Raw genomic sequence first — 21579 nt, forward strand, 5'->3', positions numbered from 1 at the left:
TAAAATTCAGGAATTGAAACCGATTGAAATAATTTCGGTTTCGGTTTCGATTTTGTATACCAGTTTTTAATTTTTTCGATTTCGGTTTCAATTTTTCAATACCAGTATTAGGAAATTTCAGTTTCGGTTTCAACTTTGTATACCGGTTTTTAAATTTTTCGATTTCAATTTCAATTTTTCAAAACCGGTATTAGGTAAATTTCGGTTTTGGTTTCGACTTTGTATACTGGTTTTTCAATACCAGTATTAGGAAATTTCGGTTTTGGTTTCGATTTTGTTTACTGGTTTTGAAATGTTACGATTTTGGTTTCAATTTTTCAATACCGGTATTAGAAAATTTTAGTTTCGGTTTCAACTTTGTATACCGGTTTTTAAATTTTTCGATTTCAATTTCAATTTTTCAATACTGGTATTAGGTAAATTTCGGTTTTGGTTTCGACTTTGTATACTGGTTTTGAAATTTTACGATTTCGATTTTTACTTAGCAATAACGATATTAAGAAGTTTCGGTTTTAAATACGGGTTTCTAAATTTTTCGGTTTCAACTTAGCAATACCGGTATTAAGAAGTTTCGGTTTTGTATACCGGTTTCCAATTTTCTTTTGCGAATAATGAAATGGTAATCAACATTTTAATCATGATCTCAATTTTATTATGAGTATTAATTATGCGTATTAATGGAATTTACAAAAACACGTCAATAAAAAAAATTAAAGATTTCCAATTTTTTACAGTTTCAATTTTGAATTTAATATCGGTATCCAATTTTTTTCTGTTTCGGTTTTAAATTATAATACCGGTATCCAATTTTTTCCGGTTTCGATTTTGAATTTAATACCATTATCCAATTTTTTTCGGTTCAGTTTAAAATTATAATACCGGTATCCAATTTTCCCGGTTTTGATTATGGTTTCGGTTTCGGTTTTAAAACGGTTTATACCGGTTTCTGAAATCGGTTTTGTAAATGGTTTCAAGCCCTGCTTAAAATGCTTATAAAAAAATTTGTGCCATTAATTTTCAAATGTTCATTACGTTTGAACTTCTAATATTAAATGACTTGTGGTTTATGGGTAAATTTTAAAGTTTTTGATTCAGCAAAAAAAAATTATTTAACAACAATGATTGAAAACAAATTGAAAAGGAGGTTTTAGTGTTGTAATTTATTATTTTTGTTCATTGGGTTTTACAGACGTCTGAAATTTTGATGGTCGCCAACAATTTCCAGATTCCTAATGTGGACCTTCAAAAATATTAATTGGTGACCCCTATATATTATATAATACTAGCTGAACCCGTGCACTTCGTTGCCCATTAAGTGTACTAACTATATGTGACTCAAGCTTTGTTCAATTCGTTATTTAATATTCGGTGTATGGTTTCAAAATTAATCTTAACTTTTCCGTTGCCCTGAATAAAAATTCTGATACGCCTTCAAATAAAGTATAGATTGATAATAAAATTCAAGTATTCCATTGTAATGAATTCTTACAGAAATCGATATAATGCATTTTGATAAACAATGTTTTTCGTTTTGTTTTCTGGTGCAAAAATAAACAACGAAGACGGTTTTCCAACACGCGAACTGGCAACGTACAGCTGCCCGTGCGAAAAACATGGAAATTCCAAATCGATCCCACAGACTTCCAACGATTGGCCTTGCGATTTATTGATTGTCATCGCAAAAGCCAATTTAACGGGAAACTGAATCCGCTTAAACTGAAATGGAAGATCTGTTGGAATGATCGGAATTCGTGGGATAAGGACTTCCTCCCCTTTGAAATTGCCCTTGATGATCGTTGATTGTATTACATTGTTCATCAGTTTCTTGACAGACAATCGTGTACCATTACACAATTTAGGAGGATTTAGATTCCGCAACATAATTATGATCGATCCCACTTTTACCTGCAAATTATGCGGTGGAGTTCCGGGCACATAAGCGAGTTCAAAAATTCTGTCGGATAGTTGACCGCTTCGTTTTCGTCTGTCGTGCTGTCAGCGGATTTGTATGAACGCAGTTCTCCAGCAATTTTACTCTGAATTGTAAAATTCAAGCTATCGACGTCCTTATTCCTCGCTGCTAGTATTGCCCGTTCACTCATCCAATCAAGATTGTTATAATTGACATCAATGTTTGGGAACACTTTTGTAATGAGTTCTTCCTTCGACGATGTGAACTCACAAAAATTTGCCGGAAACGATATTAATCCAGTCAAAACATCAATCGGAATGTGTCCATTACCAAGCGCCAGCAGTTGTCTCGAGAATTCAGCAGCCGATGGGTCGTTTTGCAGCGCAACTCTCATGTTCGTGGTCAATTTCAACTTCTTTACATGCCGCCACAAAAACGACGATTTCAGGCATGCATTAATTTCATCGGCAGCAGTAGATTTCGGAATGACGGGAAGTGTTTGACGAAAATCTCCGGAGAGCAATATCCCCACCAAATCGTCTCGAATTACCTCGTAAATCTTTCATCGTTCGGTCAACTGCCTCCAAAGCTAGTTTATGTGCCATCGTGAATTCATCCCAAATGATGATTTTGCATTCTCGCATCAATTTCGCTTTCGCTGAATTCTTGGTCGTTGTGCATGTAGGCTTGTCAACCATGAGAAGATTCATTGGCAGCTTCAAAGCCGAATGTGCAGTTCGACCGCCTTCCAACAATGTGGCAGCAATGCCAGAGGATGCGACAGCCAACGCAATTTGTGATCTTGACCGAATTGATGCCAGAATCAACGAAATGACGAACGTTTTGCCTGTCCCTCCAGGAGCATCTCCCGTTCCATCATCAACAACCTTCATCAGCGAATCGTATACATTCTTCTGCTCGGAATTAAACGGAATTCAACTCATTTCAGTTTAAGCGGATTCAGTTTCCCGTTAAATTGGCTTTTGCGATGACAATCAATAAATCGCAAGGCCAATCGTTGGAAGTCTGTGGGATCGATTTGGAATTTCCATGTTTTTCGCACGGGCAGCTGTACGTTGCCAGTTCACGTGTTGGAAAACCGTCTTCGTTGTTTATTTTTGCACCAGAAAACATAACGAAAAACATTGTTTATCAAAATGCATTATATCGATTTCTGTAAGAATTCATTACAATGGAATACTTGAATTTTATTATCAATCTATACTTTATTTGAAGGCGTATCAGAATTTTTATTCAGGGCAACGGAAAAGTTAAGATTAATTTTGAAACCATACACCGAATATTAAATAACGAATTGAACAAAGCTTGAGTCACATATAGTTAGTACACTTAATGGGCAACGAAGTGCACGGGTTCAGCTAGTATTCTATACATTTCATTTCATTTTCCTACTCTCTCTTTAATTTAATTTTTATAAACAGCTAGTTTATTAAATTGTTATAATTATTAGTTTTAATAGTTAAAATAGACGCATAGTGGTTTTTGCAGAAGTTACAGCTTGAGCCCTACAAGCTCATCTAGTATAGTAGACAATGATATTTCAATGTGTTAAATGTATATGACCAAATGATCATGATGCAATCATATTTTCTAAAATAGCATATCTTGTAGGACTTTCCTTCGATAAAAGTATAAATAAACTATTGTACGTATAGTACCAAACAATTTAAATATATACATCCATTATTTTTCAAACCAGATGCTGAATTTACTTTTTCTTGGGCTAAATTAATACGGTGAACATAGCAGTGGACATAATATAGAATATTTTTACTTTCCACTTTACACTACAGCTTATACTCTCCCAATAGGTATTACCGTCTACCAGGCATTATCAATATCACCAATGGTTTTTGGTTGAGTACCCGTGTACGGCGGAGTGAAGTCTGTCCCTCCGGTGCCAGCGGAATTCCCGGAAAACCCTGCACGGTCTGTTGGTCGGAAGTCCGCCGGGAAGAGGACGAAAAGATTCGTTTGGAAGTCCTCGGTGAACGTGGCACGCAGAATTTGCTCCCGTCAAAGCTTCGTAGACCTGGAATAATCTTCGTCAAGTTTTCTTCCTTATCCCCTACACCACCGTGGTACGCCAGTGTTACAAGTTTTTTTTTATCTAATCTGGTGAACAGTTTTATGAAGATGTTTTGAAGAACTAAGATTTGTTGAAAAAAGTCCTCAACTCGTCCAAATATAGTTGAATATTTGGACGAGTTTAGATGATAAACAAGCCGAAGACAGTTAAACTTTTTTTTTTTTTTTAACAAAAATAATGTCTACAAATAAATTTTATCATAATAATAAATTAGTTAATACATATTTTACAGTATTTTTCTTTCAGAATGTTGTATTGTATTGTAAATTTTGTATTGGTAATACATTTTAATACATTTTTAACTATGCTATAAAAAAAAAAGGTTATTCAATATTATGATGTTCCGGTTTGGTGATTTTAAAATCTGACAACCCTAATATATTTGGTTTTAAGATTATTATAGTTTCTTTATTAGAGGCCATGATAGGCGCGACAATTTGATGATTTGATGCATGTTTATACCTGAACTGCCGAGTAACCAATGGCAACCATTTACATATATATATATAAAAATAATAATAATAATAATTTCTACTATTACTATTTTAATATGCAACCAATGGCAACCATTTATAAACAAGTTTCAATTTCCACCGTGAATCTCAAGATCTCTGTTTCAACACCTTTTTAAAATGCGGATTTCCGAAAATTCTTTTTTATTGCACATCTAGAGCATTATTAGAGGAACCACTATTCCAAATTTCAGGTTTGAACGTTTTGTAGTTTTTGAGGTACAGCCATGAATTAGAATAATTACATCTTGATTATTATACATACCTAAATTATATGAAATTGTATATACCTATATAGATTTCATATTATTAGTAATGCATAATGAATAATGATCAAGATGTAGGTATTATATATACATGTACACGTCATAGTTAAGTGTTCACGTCACGTCATCGTTAACATATTATTATAATTTTATTTTTTTGTGGATGGTCAATTTTATTTTTAACCTTTGGATAAGTACCTACGAGGGTCATAGAATTATTATTACCAATTGATAATATATTATTTATATATATAGACAATTATCAAAGTAAATAAGAAGCACTAGATACACTATTTTACACTCGACACACTCGTTGTTGTTTTTCCGGCGCAACATTCCCACTCCTACTCGGCCTTGGACATAAAAATAAAAATCACTCTATGAGAATATTGAGAATTCTTATAAATATCTGTCCGCGACCGGTCTTATACTATGGTAGTCGATAGTTGAGAGTCCGAGGTTCTAAACGCATATATTTGGTGTGTCCGTCGTGAATTTAATAATTTTTACAATTTTTACAATTTATACATTTGTTTTTTTTCTATTAATACCTATACTTCATTGTACTTTACATAATAATCTAGCATTCGATTGCAGGTAAGTTTATCATAAACTCGTTAAACTTATTTTTACACAGGGTTAGGCGTTAGGCCACCGTGTTTTAGGTGTTATACTGTTATAGCTATATGAGAACTCACTATGTGTATCGTTTAATGTATTATATAAAACAACATTTTACATCTAAAAAAAATTGTGCATGTTATAGTTCAGTAAAGTTTTAATAATGACGTCTTACAAACTAACGTACTTCAACTTCACTGCACTGGGCGAACCCATCAGATTCCTGCTGTCTTATTTGGATATTGATTTTGAAGATAACCGTATTGAAATTGAACAATGGCCATCAGTCAAACACAGTAAGCCTTTTAAAATTGTATGAGACATATTATTGTCTATAGTTGAAATTAATTTGGTTATATTCTTAAAGTTTGTTTTTGTATAATTAATGTTACGTATACGAATGTCAGCCATATTTTTCAAAAAAGTGGGTATAATTATAATTAATGAAAAAAATAAAATTGAGTAATTTAAATTAAGCAAACATTTAAAACGTTAAGTTACTAATTATAGTAATTACCAAACAATGTAATATTTAACTCAAAAAGTTTAAATTTCCATATAAAATATGGAAAAAAATATTAACTTAACTCAGTTAAAAACAAATTAATACATTTTTTTTAATTACAACTTACATTCAAAAAACAGTGACTTTAATTTTTTTTTAAAATAATTATGTCAAATTTCATATTACTAGCTGTTCGTTTTTATTACTCACTAAAATACAAAACATCATTCAGGCCAAATCAAACAGTTTTTATGTCATATTGTATCATACTATTATTTAAGTTGTGTTTTTTAGCCATGCCCTATGGTACACTCCCTTTGTTGGAAATCGACGGTAAAGTATTAAATCAATCTTCGGCCATCTGTCGTTATTTAGCTAAAAAGGCTAATTTAGCTGGAAGCGATGATTGGGAATCTTTATTGATAGATATTGCCGTTGACAATTATAAAGATTTTGCTCTATGTAAGTACAAGTCTTTGTCTAAATATACTGACCAAATCATTATTTAAAGTGTATAACATTATTTTTAAAGGTTTGAAATCTTATTGGTTTGAACCAAATGAAGAATCTAAAGCTGCAAAGTATGATACATTAGTCAACGAAACTATTCCATTTTATATGGAAAAGTTTGAAAAAATTGTCGGTGAAAATAATGGGTACTTCGTTAACGGAAAGGTAGATAATAACATGTATACCTATAAATGATTTAATTGTTTAAATATACCTAATCTACATCATGTTATAGATGTACATTGTATCATGTATACATTGTACCTACATAATTTTGAAGTAGGTATTCAGGAACAACATGTTATTGGTTTACCGTATTATATTTAATTACTGGGTACATAGGTAATCAAAGCACCTATATAGGTATATTATGAAAAAATTATTCCAATACGTAAAAAAAAACATAACAGCTTTCTTTCACGAGTATTTAATGGTTTGACTTATAATACAATTTAAACCAGAGGTTTAGGCATTGTTAATAATATGATTGAATTATATAATATATGGAAATATAATATAATTAGGTACTTATATGATATATTAACATTCAGTAAAATTATTATAATTATTTACCAACACATAATTGTATTAATATCAGGGCTTGCAAACGTTATAATAACGTTATGATTATAACGTTATATTTTACAAATAACGATTGAAATTTGTAAACGTAATTATAACGGAAAACGATAATCAAAAATAATTAAATACCGCAAAACAAAACATAACGATTAACAATATATATAATATATCATTAAACAAAAAATATCGCAAAACGTAATTTATAGAATATCATTACGAAAAATAACGCAAAACAAAATTATTTGAAAATTTAAAATCCATTTATTTAAAGGTATTTAAGGTATATTGGTTTCGTAGAAATATATTTTATTTCATGCTATTTATTTTTGTCTTAGAAAAAAATCTAAGAATTGATTATATTATATCCCGTATCTGGGACATTACCTACCCGCATTTTTTTGGAGTTATTGATAACTTTTAAACTGAATTGTCAATACCTAATACCTAGTATAATAATAATAATAATTATTATTATTATTATTATTATTATTAATGATTAATAATGCCCCGATAATTGCGCTGTAGAAGTATAGAGTATAGGCTTATTTTGTATTTACTATTCACTCTGTACTTAGTCTACTCTGTAGTCTTATAGTTTTATTTATATTACCTAGCTAAATATTAAAACAAAAACGCTATCATAGGTAGTATCATATATATACTTGAATACATTACTATTTACTTACATATTGGTGTTAGTATTTATTCCATTATTTGTGTATATAGTAATAGGAATACTATAATATTATAGTCTATACTCAATATTTCTATAATTTATTAGGCAATTGTAGCAAGGTATAAATACATTTCAAGTAATGTATTTCATGTACATTTCAGGTATATGTCAAACTAATCAGTGCAAATGTGTAAAACATAAATTACTGTCTAATTTTAAATGATATTTACATAATATGAAATGTTGTAAAAATGACTATATAATTCTAACACTTATAAAACAATAATAATTAATGGTTTTATTTTTGCTATTATAGGTAATATAATGTGTAGTGATTTTATATAATTCCTAGGTAATTTATTAAATTAAAATATTAAATAATAATTGGTATAGTATAGGTACCAACGTAATTATATAAAATACCTAGGTGTTTGGTATATAGAATACCATTTATACCAATATTGAATATTAATAAAATAATAAATTATAATTTTCTGGTAACGATGTTGGAAAAAATTAAGTAGTAAATTATTTACTGGATTGTTGGAAAATGTTGGGTAAAATAACGTTTTTATTCTTAATAATGATAAATTCAAAACTTGGATAACGTTTTAATTCTGAATAACAATAAACGCAAAAATTGTGTAACGTTTTAATTCTGAATAACGATAAACGAAAAAATTGTGTAACGTTTTAATTCTGAATAACGATAAACGAAAAAATTGTGTAACGTTTTAATTGTAAATAACGTAAAACGGAATTTTTTTTTCAAATGCAAGCCCTGATTAATATTCCAATAGGTACCTATAGGTGTAACTAATACTTCCACAATGTATGTGGATGTCATAATGCGTATAAATAATTTGGATTAGTAATAAATAATAATGCATTTAAATCATTGAATTCAAATAATAAGACAATGATATTATGTTTTCATTGTGGCGACTAAGTGTTAACTAAATTGTACTTACCATGATATCTTTTTTTTTACAGTTATCTTGGGCTGATTTATTCTTTGTAGGTGTTTTGGACCACTTAATATACAGATTAAATATTGACTTGTTGAAAGATCGTCGAAACTTACAAGCTCTCCGAGAAAAGGTATTGGCAGTACCCAAAATTAAATCATGGATTGAAAAACGACCATTATCGTTTGACATTGCATAATTCCATTGTATTGGATACATATAATTAAACCACCATATCATACCCAAGATAAAGTTAGTTTTAAGTATTACATATTTCAAATTTCAATACAATATTTGGTAAAATATAAATTTAAAAAAAAAAGTTATACTAATAACATTATACATATAATTACCTATTAACATATTATGTAAATTGTATGAATAAGTTGGTGAATTTTCGACAGGATAATAAAGTTAAAAAATACACTTGTTGGAGTACTATTCTATGCTATTCCTACTAAAAAATCAACGATTAATTTAAAATGTGTACCTAATATATTTTAAGTACCTTATAGTCAGCATTCACGTAGCCCATACCATAGTTATGACTTATGATTAATCACAAATATTTAGTTTACCATTTCTGTCAACTTGTCTTATAATACATTTTATCAACTTCTAAAATCCAAGCCTAGTTTTGAAATTCACTCGAAAATCCTTGCAATCTAATATTAAAAATACATAAAATACATAGACCAGGCCAGGAACAGGATTAACCAGTCCCACAGGTAAAAAAAATTGAAATTTTTTAATATTATTTAGTGAAATTGTCGTACACGTAAAGTTGGGAAAGTACATTTAATTAATAATATAATATTTTCAAATAAAAATTCAAACTATTTTTGTAGTATAATATGTAAATCGTTGTAATTAAAGAAAAATTAGGATTTTTCAAGTGCGGGGCCCAGCTCGGCCAGGGCTTAGGGACTAGGGAGACCCTGTTGAGTGTGGATGTCTTCACTCTTCGCCCTTCGCACACTAGTATTAGCTGTGTCACATGGATGTTTAGATTTCGTACGGCGCAGGGCATCGGTTTGACAGTAATTATTTATTTTGGTATAATATTATAAACAATAATACAATATAGGTATTAGGTATAGTAGTATAGTATTATAGTTACCTACGACATAACTATCTATATAACTACTGATTCTGTTTTAATATAAACTGATTTTGATAATTGATTCTGAAAAAAATTATTACGATTCTCCATGATAACTGCAGAAGATTGATACTAGTAAAATACCAGTAAAATGTATATATCGTGCAAATTGAATAGGTACAATATGACTGCATACGATTGGTGGGGCTACTATTTTTAATCACGAGTGTGACACACTGACACGGTCGGACTAAAATATAGGCAACTATCTCGGTTATCGTTGTACGAAATAATATTATTATAATAAATTTAACAAGTGGTCCCAAAGTCGCATGCATGCAATCATTGCAATCTGCGTTGTAACGATGCGTGCAGCGTATGTACTGGCTGTAGTTTGATTACCTACATAAACATTTTGCATGATACTTATATAAGAGTTATAAACAAAATAATTTTTCATCAATATTGCTGGCATTATTCATTAAAGTATGCTTTTATGAAAATATGCCTACACTAAACTGAGATTTTAAATTCATATATTATATTCATGTAAATGAACAGTTATCGTAGAGGGCATGCTTTTACAGGCAATTAACAATTTTGTCAGAAATTACTAATCAAAATTCAAAATAGGTAGGTCATAGGTAGGTACTTAGGTACCAAATTGAATACTCGAGTTACTATCTTGAGTTATCTTTAGTATTCATAAGTCATAGTGATTAAAATATATAAACATAGAATTGAGATAAAATCAATATAAATGATAAGTTTTATTTATAATATTATTTATAATTTATTATTCGGCTATTGATTAATTAGTTAAAAGTTGTTTTAACATAATATCATTATATATTTATAATGAGTAATGAGTAATGACGTACAGATTCAATACAGACTGATTTTAAGGAGTTTAATATATTATGTAATTTTTTAAGTTTTTTTAGTGGTTATTTGAGTGTGTGACTGAAGTAGCCTAAAAGAAATTACAGGGCGCAAGTGCACTTAAATGTCAAAATGTGTTACACGAATATTAGTTTTTTTTTATTTGTGTTAAGCTTTGACAACTGAGGTCATTAACCTGTTATTTACTTGTGTGTGTGTGTGTGGCAAAGATTTGTCACTAAATTCAGGTAGTCTCCACCTGGGAATTAGTGACACCGGCCAGTGATGGCACTCAGAACATGTATATGACTAAAGCCAAATACCGCGCCACATCAGGCCACAGTTATTTTGTTTATCAATAAGAATCAATCTTTTGAAATATTATATTTTAAGTTTTTCGATAAAAACAATAACTTTCTTACATTTTTAAGTTAATTGTTTGATTTCAATAGCATGAACATTTAAAATAAAATTAATTAATTAATTTCAAAGATGTGTTCAAAAGTTTTATCCGATTAGGCAATAACTATGACAGTGGGTATAATAATATCATATAAGGTATATTTTGGTATAAAACACAGCCATGATCAAATCTTTTGAAATACAAAAGGGATACAAACTGTATTTGAGCATAGGCTTAGTTTCTTTATCTTAACTAGTGTAGTTAATTTCTATTAAAAACAATTTGAATTAAATGACAAATTGATAAAATAGTTTTGAATGAAACTCTTTTTCCTCAAAAACTATAGAATGTGACAAAATCAAATTAATATGTTATCTACATTTCTTCACATTATTATTTTAATTTTTTCTATAATTACTGGTAATATAGAAAAATGGCACTCTTGATTATATAATTAACATTTATGCTGTATAGTATATCTGTAAGTAATACATAATCAACTTATTTTAAATTAAAATTATGTAGTATAAGCAAAAAAGAAAAAAAGTAATATCTATTGTATTTATTAACTAAATATAAATTGATGAAATATTTATTTGAAGTTTAATATTTGTTAAACTAATCAAATAATGAAATTAATAACAATTTGTTTTTAATAGGTATTTACACTAAATAGCGCCACATAATTTAATTCTTATTTGGTGGTACCCAAGCTTGGATTTTTGGTGGCATTGTACTATATGGTACATATTGACGTTCGGTACCGGTTTCGTTTTCTGTATGTTTGGCCATCCACTTGTACTTCGGCCTGTTTGGATCCTAAAAGAAACATTAATTAAAAATAACTATTAATAAAGAACTATATACATACCCTATTCTTTTATTTGGTTATTTTAAAGTGCCCTCACGTTTTACTCGTCATAAAACCTTTTTTTACAATTCCTCTGCTCAACCAATTACAATATGTCCAATAAACCAATTTAATAGAGTAAATGAGGATCCCTCTTTCCTTAATGTATAAATCCTTTAAACTCAAACTTGTTGTTTTAATATTGTTATATTGTTATGCTGTATATTATATTATGTTATATTATGTATCCTATTTACTTAAGCACAAACACCATTATTTAATAGTTTAAGAATTAATTATAACAATTATATATTTTGTAATTAACTATAAAATCTGAAGAAAAAAATGTTCACTGGAATTATTCTTGGAATTTTAAGACCAAATCAATTGGTGTAAAGGAGCTTAAAAAAATTCTTATCATACCAAATATGTTTGGTTATATAAAAGGTTAGAACTGGATACTGGATAGTATTATGGGTTATAGCAAGAGTTAGTAATAAACAGATTGTGAAGGACAATCAAAAATATTTAATTTTTATGTTGGATTCACACATAGTCATTTGTTTTTTCAATTTTTTTTTATTATTTGTTTCTATTTAGAATAATATTGTTCAAGGGTCACTGATCCTTACCTGCTTATGTAAAATTTCTCACATTAAGCTTATGAACATTGTTGTCATTAAATTTACTTAATAGTATATAATATTTTAGTCTGGAGTCTGAACCTTGTTTTTTTTTAATCATCTGGACTCCTTATAAACTAATCACTGATCCTTTACTAATAAAGTTTAAAATATTATAAAATTAATGGTTATAATCATTGTTTTTACTCTATGTATTTAAGTTTTTATAAGGTATGTATCTATACATTTTAAATAAAGTTAAGATGTTTTTATTATTATTTTTATATATAAAATAGACGAAAATATTTGTTTTCAGTTATAATATTTTGTGATTTTTAAATAATTTATCTGTTTGTTTATTATTCATGAAACACGTTTGTTTTAATAATTTAAAATATTATTTTCATGAACTTACATTTTATAACAAATAAAGTAATTTTATTTAAAAATATTTTCTGTTAATTAATTATATTTACATTATATGGAAGAAGGTCCGTTTTGTAATGGATCCAACCATACCATTCAGCAGTAATTTGACTTGCATCATAATTCAAATAAACTTGGTCATTGTACTCTACCCAACGATTACGTCCTGAAATAAATCAACTGAATTAAACAACATATTTACAAAAGAAAAAATGTTATCATCAATTGATAGATAATTACCATAAAAATACGTATTGTTTTCATAATAGCGATTGCCCATTTCATCAGTACCAACTAGTGTACCGATTTTCAATTCATCATGTCTGTAAAACAAAAGTTTAAAATAATTATTATTAAAAAGTGTATTACTAAACAATTTTTAAAAATTATGAAGTATAAATAATATTATGCATAAAAAAAATCTAACAGTTGTATTTTTAATTTATTTTCTTTTTTAAAATGATAAATGATAAATGTTTTTCTAACATATTTTTATTACAATTTAATAATATTAGTCTTAACTATTTCTTATAAAGAGTTTATCAAATGATAACTTTCCTCAACATGTCATTCTCTTATTATTATATTATATTCATGATTCATTTTATTTACCTTGATGAGTATTAAGTCAGATTAAAAGTTTTCAAAAAAAAAAAGCCAAACTAATTATTTAGTCATAAAGAACATGATAATATAACTTATAAGTTAGAAAAATAATTACACAAATGTTTCACCCTGTCGTTAACGATGGCACAGTAATAATTTTCAAAAACCCTAAAATATAATTAAATGTAATATAAAACTATGGAAGAGTTGTTACTAATAACAATAGGTACCTAGTAAAAGAGATCAGCTTAAATGCTTACAAAATATATTATAATAAAAATAGTATGAATATGACTGGTCCAAAACCACTACCTAAGGATTATATTAACAAAAATAAAATCTACTAGTAAGTAATATGTGAAAATCACCAGGTACCTATATGAATGTTTATGAATTAGTTTTTGTTTGATTATACAATAGCTACAATAAATACGGAATACGAATAAAAATACTTGATGAATAATCAACTAGATCACGAGATATACGATAGTAAGTATTTAATGCCGGACAGTTGTTTTAAAAAAAATTTCAAATCTTGGTAGTATGCATGATAGAAATGTAGTATTGTGTACAATTAATAAATGCACATCCATTACAATTTGCATTTTAAAACACCAGTTATCATTTAAAATTATTTATACTATAGAGTTGGACGTAACTTTCCTATGGTAGGCTTTATCATTTATATTATACTGGCATAGATGTTGCTCAATAGTAGCACTTTACAGCGATAAAAAAAACAATTCATAAGTTTTTAAACTAATAGTGTTAAATGATTAAAGTTTAATTCAATAGCATTTTTGTAGAGTTGGATTCGTTTCAAGGAAATTACTAAAAATTAAACAGTAAAACCATATTATTTAAGTATAAAACTCACCTGAATAATTTTTTTAAGGCGTTTAATGGTCCGCCGTTGGCTTTGATGATGTTCAAGCCCGTGATAAATTTATTAAAAGGAAAAATTTTGTTCATTTTGACAAAAATCAAACCATAAACTGTCTTAAAATGTTGTCTTTAAAATATATAATAATTGTCGTCTTGTCGATAGACTTGACTTTAAAAACTATTATCACTCGAGTTGTTATCAATGTCAAAAAATCAGATGTTTATAATTTTTTACTTTTCAAATCATTATAGTTTTAATAATTTTCCAGGAAGGATTTCGTTTTTTGTACGTTAGTATTAATCCATTAGTTAAAATATCAATTCAACTAAAAATATTACATTAATTATGAATTTTTATTTATTATCTATTATTTTATTTTATGTGAATGTAGCTTGAACAGTTCCTGATAGATGGCGCACTATGCAAATCGTTGGCATAGATTAAACATATTATATATTATTATATATGTATGTTTAATCTATGTCGTTGGATAATAATTTTGTATTTGAAATTTACGATTCAGGGAGTAGGGACTACTGACTGTCCACTCCACTGGTCACCGGTACCTTTGTCCTTTTGGTTTGTGTGGTTCTAGCAGTTCTGCTTCTGAATTAATTGTTGAAAAATAATTAGGTTCTGGTTTTAGTTTTTTAAAAAACACAAATAATACATTCAGGTCATATTTAATTTAGTTAGGCAGTAATGTAGTAGGTAGGTACCTAATTAATTACCTTGTTAAACAAAATATTTTTAATTCAAGCAATTTCGATGTACATAAAATGCCTAGTATTGTTCAATTTATAGTTAAAAAATAATTATTTTGTGGCACACTGCAATGCTGAACAGACCAATATGATACAAAATAATACATGGTCGATTATTGTTGGTTAGAAAAAGTAATCATAGAATACATAATATTATAATATACATTTGTTACTATGCAAATTATTTTAACTGTTTTCCAAATGTGTGTTTATTGCTATCAATAATGATTCGCATTTGTTAATATTATGTATTTTCTCACTATTTATATTATTAAATTCTTCTAGTTGATAATTTAGTAGTTATCATTAATTTTTTTTGTTTTGTGCGTCTTGACAATTCACTGTTATGCTTTGTTTTCTGTTAATCTATACTGAAAAGTTGTATAAACTGATACAAAACTTAAAAGAAAGTGATGATGTTTTTTCTTCGCGTTGTTCGTACTTTATTCTTAAAAATTATATTCAAAAGTTATTTGAGACGAAAAATCTATGCATTGGAAAAATTAAAAGGAAAAACACCAAAATATTCAATTTTCGATCGTTTCATTGACGTTTTGCTCAAGTAATTATTTGTTATTGTTTTTATTACGTTAAAACTGTAACTGAATAACTTGTTACCTACTTGTTTAGTTTATTATGGTGTATTTGGATGGAGAAATGGTTTGGTGTAAACAAAGAAAACAAAAGAATGATAAAATGGGCAAAAATTAAGAAAATTATAGGAACCAACGGGACGTTTACTAACTTCCTTTTAAAATCTTTACTAGGATTTATGAGTAAATTGTTTTTATATACCTACCTATGATTTTATTTTTATAAAGTGTATCTACCATTATAATTTATAATTAACAATATATTATTTATAATTTTCAACTTACCTTGTTTTTTCTTGTCTGAATACAACTCGTACATTTTAGGTGGCGTTTTATTGACTATGGGAATGTTCACGTTTCTGTTACTGCAATTAAATTATTCTTATTCTAAGGCCACAGTAATAAGTTCGGCAATTGGGGGCGTACTAACATTAGGATTGGCCTTTTCTCCGATTTGCAGGTGAGTTTCGAACTTAATATAATAATACATTGATTAATAATTACCAACCTATATAACTAACATACAATACAATTTAAGTATATTATGCTTAGTTTAATAACATATTTAAATATTTTACAATTGAGCATCGAGATGAGTATATAAGATAATATTGTATGAATGTATAATAACTATAAATCGTTAACTTACAGTAGGATTAACAATCAAAATTACCTACCCATCCTACCACTGGATTAATTCAACAAAATAATGTAGTTTTTTATTTTCATTGATTTAGATGTATTTTTATGATGGTCTTGCCCCAGTTATTTTCGGACAAGGGTCGACATGCGCTACTCATGTACGCGTTCATTTTATCGTTTTCCGGACCTTCCAAGACTACATTACACAACACCGGAGTGTTATCGGAATCGCTCACTTGCTTGCAGGTGCGAATAGTTAGCTCTAAAATAATTTGTTAACAATGTATTAATGTATTCAAATGGAACGTTTCAGGACGAAATAAAATCGGCCATACGACAAATCGTTGAAATAATAAAAAAGCCACTACTGGCCATCCGAACTTCTATAACGCGCATAAAGGCAAACCTAGCGGTAATAATAAATAAAATGAAGAAAGGAATGTTGGCCGTCAAGAATACTGTGATAGAGTTAGGTAAGGGTGTTTTATTAATTTGGATATCGTTAGTCGTACATTGTACATACAAATAAATAATAATATGATCGTAATGATATTATCAAAAATTCTCGTATGTTTCGCAAATTGTTTATTTGTGAAATGTTTGCGTCATGAATATAATGATCTTACTAAACTTTTTGATGTTTTTAAAATTATCAAACTTACTGGAGCTAGATATAACTAAAACATTTAAAGACGTTACACCTTAGGCGACAAAAATACACATATTACATAATATTATATGTATGTCTTAACCTTTATACATAGTACGAACAATCAGGTCGGCGTATGAATGGCTGTACAGCGTAATGAATATTTGTAACAAAAAAGTCGGCACACCATATCAGAGGTGCACGAAAATGTTTGACAACGCTTTGGAGGAGTGTAAAGTAAATAGTATTTATAATCAATATTCAATGGCAATATATATTTTAATTTTAGTGGTGTAAAAATAATTTGTACGACTGCGGCACTGCGACATTAAAAAATAACTAACACAGTTTTTACGCAGGTGACAGTGTCGCCTACTTTCGATTTTATGTGTTCGATATCCTACGTGATTTCAAATGTATGCTACACGGTCAAGTTTCTGGACAGCCTTTGTGAATTTTTCGAATTCATAAACGAATCTATTTTCGGGGCCATTCATAAAAGTAAGCTTTGAAAAACTTTATGAACACCTATTTCTATACCACCATTACCGCGCAATCATTTTATTAACCAATTAAAACTTAACGGTTTTCAGGTTTAAAGAGTTACGTACGTCACATGAAAAACATGTTTTACGTATCCATCGAGTTCAAACATTCGTTTGCATTTGAGTCGACACCGAGCAAAATGAGTAGTGACATTATTCGTGGTATCATTACCGAAATTAAGTACAAGATCGAAAATGTCGTAGTGTTGTTTGACTGGGCTGGGTCGATTTTTTCGTTCTTCTTTCTGTACGTGTTTGTAAGGTGAGTATTTTTGTAATCGGTGGTCCCATAAAAAATGCCCCACTTAAAATATTATGGTCGCAGGGTGTTACGGTACAGACAGAAGTATTTGACGGTTGATTCGTTTGATAACAAATACTTGACAAAGGAGTTATACGAGCTAGACGAACGGAAACAGATCCTTGATCGACCGACCATTATGCCGCTGACTAGAGTAGAAAAAAATAAATTCATAGAGGTTACTCGGTTTCTATTTTCTATTAATATACACAGGGTGTAATAGAAATAGCTGATAGATTTAATTAATATTATCTCCGTAGGTAATATTTTCTGTTTAAAAGTTTTTTAGTATAAAATTATTATTAATAATTTATTATAACTGGTATTTACATACAAGTTTAAAATATTGATTAATGATTAAATTAAAAGTCAATGCGTATATAGCTAAGTAATATTAGTTATTACATACACGGAAAAAATAAAACACTTGTTTGTACTATAAAAATAGTAGGATTTACTGTACATTATAATTGCTATAGGGATAGCTATAAGGTTAACCAGATTTACTAAAATATTATAGTCAAGTTATTATATTTATTTGAACTGAAATATGCTACTTTAACTATATTTTTTAGTTAATTCAAAATTAAAAACTACATTAACTATAAAACATAGTAAACATTACCATAACTAATAACTATATTTATATAGCAATAATAAGTAAATCATTTTAGTTATTTTACCTATTAAATAGTTATATTTACTAATTACTATAATATTATAGTTTTTTTAGTTCTTTCTGTTACACTCTGGATATGAATAATATATTATTGTATTAGATGTTTTCAGCTTTTAAGAGCTGAATTTCAAACATATAAATTAATTTAGACAGCATAAATATTTTCGTATGTTCTAATGTCAACGTGAAACACGTATTTTAAATGCATTTAGGTAACTGTGTATAATATAACTTATTCAACTATCAACTAAATTATATTTATGTATCATAAAATATCAATATTAAGTTATAATTTTTTATTTAATAATATAATAGTATATAGTAAATCACATTAAAATAATATCAACAATGACTAATATCTATAATATTCAAAATTTCATAAAACCTTTAACTATTTAAACAACAAACATATAATATATTATGTTTATTTTATTATTTTTTAAAATATGAATAGGTAACGATTGAAAGTTATTTGGTCTCGTGTTAGGAACTCACTTTATTTACTCACTACTCGTTTAACACATATATTTTATTTTTGTATTTATTCCATGACGTATATTCAGTGAACCTATAGTTGTATTCAATTTTCATATAATATATTATATGAAAAAAAAGTTACAAATATCATTTTTTTGAAAAATTAATATTTGTATTGGTAATACTATTACATTTGTTAAACGTATAAGTAATTTAATATGATATTTTTGTTGTCTACATTATACATTAGCGAACATCTGCTCATTTGGTACTGAAAGAAAGAAAAGCGTTGTTCCGGTCATTGGCCATACTACTACTGGCGACATTTAAAATACTCATACAAATGGCGGTGGATTACAGTCTTTATTGGATATTGATCACTGTCAGAAAATATGGGCGACTGTCATCACAACTCGACCGTAAAAACAATAAGGCCGATGTATGAACTGCAAGTTATTAATTTCTCATATATATCATATAAATATCGTAGCACCAAGAATGATCGATGTGAACATCGAAGGCGATGGAATACTAGCAGATCTGTATAAGACTATAATTCAAACATTTAAGCCGGTGGCAAAGGAAATGAACATGGACACAATGAGTTGCTTGCCGAATCCATGGCCGCCAAACTACGATTGCTATCGGCGGATAAGTAATATACAAACATCTTAATAATTTAAATCGATATCATGATTGTCAGTATTATATAGTCAACCAAGAGCGTAGAATCGATAAAAACAAATATCCCATCTCTGCTATACGTTTATAATATAACGAAGGTGTAAAAAAGTTTAGGTTCCGAGCGTTAAAACCTTGAAAATATAAATTTAAAAAAAAAGTAAAAAAAATTACGGTACCTATTAAATAATTTTTTTTTGTTTTCTATAGTTTTTGTGTTAGTTTTGACGTGGTTTTTGGCTATTATGCAACCATACGGTTTGCGGTTTCGGTCTTACGTTATGGGATACTATCACCCAGACGTGGCTAGCACAAGAGCGGTATGGCTGCATAACCATATAATCCGCCGGAGAATCAGTTTTGTCAAATTCGCAAGACGATTTCTGCGCAGGAAATTCGGCTTGGGTGGCGGAGAAGGTGCTACAGACACATCCTTTATGGATTTTATCTATTCTAAGTTAGTGTTTAAATTAAATTCTTGTACGATAAATTCAAAAATATTATTCAACTAATATATTTTATAATGTGCGTTCCGCATAGATCCTCAAATAAATAGTTTTTGTAATTGATAGGTATTATATTTTTATATGTTATTGAATTATTTATTGGAAGATATTCTTAAAGGTATCCGTTCTTGGATCGCATCTGGAGTCGTAAGAAGCAGACAGTATGCCTGCTATGTGGCTACAAAGCAAAGGCAAGAGACTTAAAATCGGGCGAAATTATATTGTGTGCCAATGAGAACTGTAAAGGTGTGTATTGTTCAAAATGTTTCACAGACATTGATAACATGTGCACTCTGTGCAGCAAGCCTATTCATTATGGAGATATAACAGACATTAGTGAAGAAAAGTATGCGATTTTAATATTTAACTCATAATCTCGTAACACTATAATTGTAAATAGCAAATAAACGGGATTTCTGCAGAGATAGTTCATCGGATGCAGCGGAGACCAACGCAGTAAAATTATCATTGCGCAAAAGACCATCGAAGAAGATTGGGAAACGAAGACATACGGTTACGTGGGCCAAAACAAAAGTGCCCTCAGTTTTTCGTATAGATAGCTCTGGCGAGGAAGGCGATATCAGCGATGAGAGTTAGTATAACGATATATTATCCAGATATTGGAATAAAGTTCCTTATTTTATATTCCTCTACTAAGTTGATTTAAACAAAATACGAATCTATTATTTTATTTTCGTACATTTAAACTAATGAAAGAACTAATTAAAACAGGCTCTGAATATTATATTGAACGAGAGAATATAGATAGGCAACTAAATTACTTATTAACTGTTGTGTGCTTTTAATGTTAAGGATCAAGCGTATGTACAAACAGTACATGTAGCACTGTCTCAAATTCTTATGAAAATGATCCTAACTACGTGAACGCGGATTTGAACTACAAGACATTAATTGTAGAGAGTCAAGATGGAATCCGAACGAATTTGTCGATTTAGTTATAACAGTACTGTGATTACATTTTTTTCTGATGATCAACGAGCTTAATTAATTAAATAAAATATTAAATTACACGAAATTAATACAATATAATATAATGTTATATTATAAGACGTTATATGGTACAATATAATATATTTCTGTACTCATTATTGGAATTGTAATATTGTATAATTGTAAAATAGCATTCAAATAACTTACTAATAATTATATAATCTGTATAATGTACGTACATTGTTATGTTTTTAGGTAATCATTTATATTAGTTATATTTACTGTTTAGACAGTTATTGATATTAAATTATTTTCGTTATGCGACAATAACGAACTGATTATTTAATATTC

At 28.6% G+C, this 21579-nt stretch overlaps 3 protein-coding genes across 3 annotated transcripts; 2 read left to right on the forward strand and 1 right to left on the reverse strand.

Annotated features, from left to right (window-relative positions):
* Positions 1-5201: 5201 nt before the first annotated feature.
* LOC132941295 (glutathione S-transferase-like) lies at positions 5202-9088 on the forward strand. The gene is made up of 5 exons (XM_061009288.1): positions 5202-5397; positions 5567-5717; positions 6221-6388; positions 6459-6601; positions 8688-9088. The coding sequence occupies exons 2-5, from the start codon at positions 5585-5587 to the stop codon at positions 8859-8861; spliced, it is 618 nt and encodes a 205-aa protein (XP_060865271.1). The 5' UTR covers positions 5202-5397; positions 5567-5584; the 3' UTR covers positions 8862-9088.
* Positions 9089-11596: 2508 nt separating this feature from the next.
* LOC132941296 (probable NADH dehydrogenase [ubiquinone] 1 alpha subcomplex subunit 12) lies at positions 11597-14618 on the reverse strand. The gene is made up of 4 exons (XM_061009289.1): positions 14432-14618; positions 13189-13271; positions 12999-13114; positions 11597-11868 (listed from the first exon to the last, which is right to left on the reverse strand). Exons 1-4 carry the CDS (start codon positions 14524-14526, stop codon positions 11737-11739), a joined length of 426 nt encoding a protein of 141 aa, XP_060865272.1. The 5' UTR covers positions 14527-14618; the 3' UTR covers positions 11597-11736.
* Positions 14619-16138: 1520 nt separating this feature from the next.
* On the forward strand, positions 16139-21462 carry LOC132941361 (DC-STAMP domain-containing protein 2-like). Its single transcript, XM_061009387.1, has 13 exons — positions 16139-16257; positions 16535-16685; positions 16753-16912; positions 17204-17325; positions 17448-17589; positions 17682-17895; positions 17959-18112; positions 19341-19509; positions 19581-19745; positions 19982-20228; positions 20396-20623; positions 20700-20869; positions 21091-21462. Exons 1-13 carry the CDS (start codon positions 16139-16141, stop codon positions 21231-21233), a joined length of 2184 nt encoding a protein of 727 aa, XP_060865370.1. The 3' UTR covers positions 21234-21462.
* The last annotated feature ends 117 nt before the right edge of the window (positions 21463-21579 follow it).

Source organism: Metopolophium dirhodum, chromosome 3 (assembly GCF_019925205.1).
Source record: "Metopolophium dirhodum isolate CAU chromosome 3, ASM1992520v1, whole genome shotgun sequence".
Taxonomy (NCBI): Eukaryota; Metazoa; Arthropoda; class Insecta; order Hemiptera; family Aphididae; genus Metopolophium; species Metopolophium dirhodum.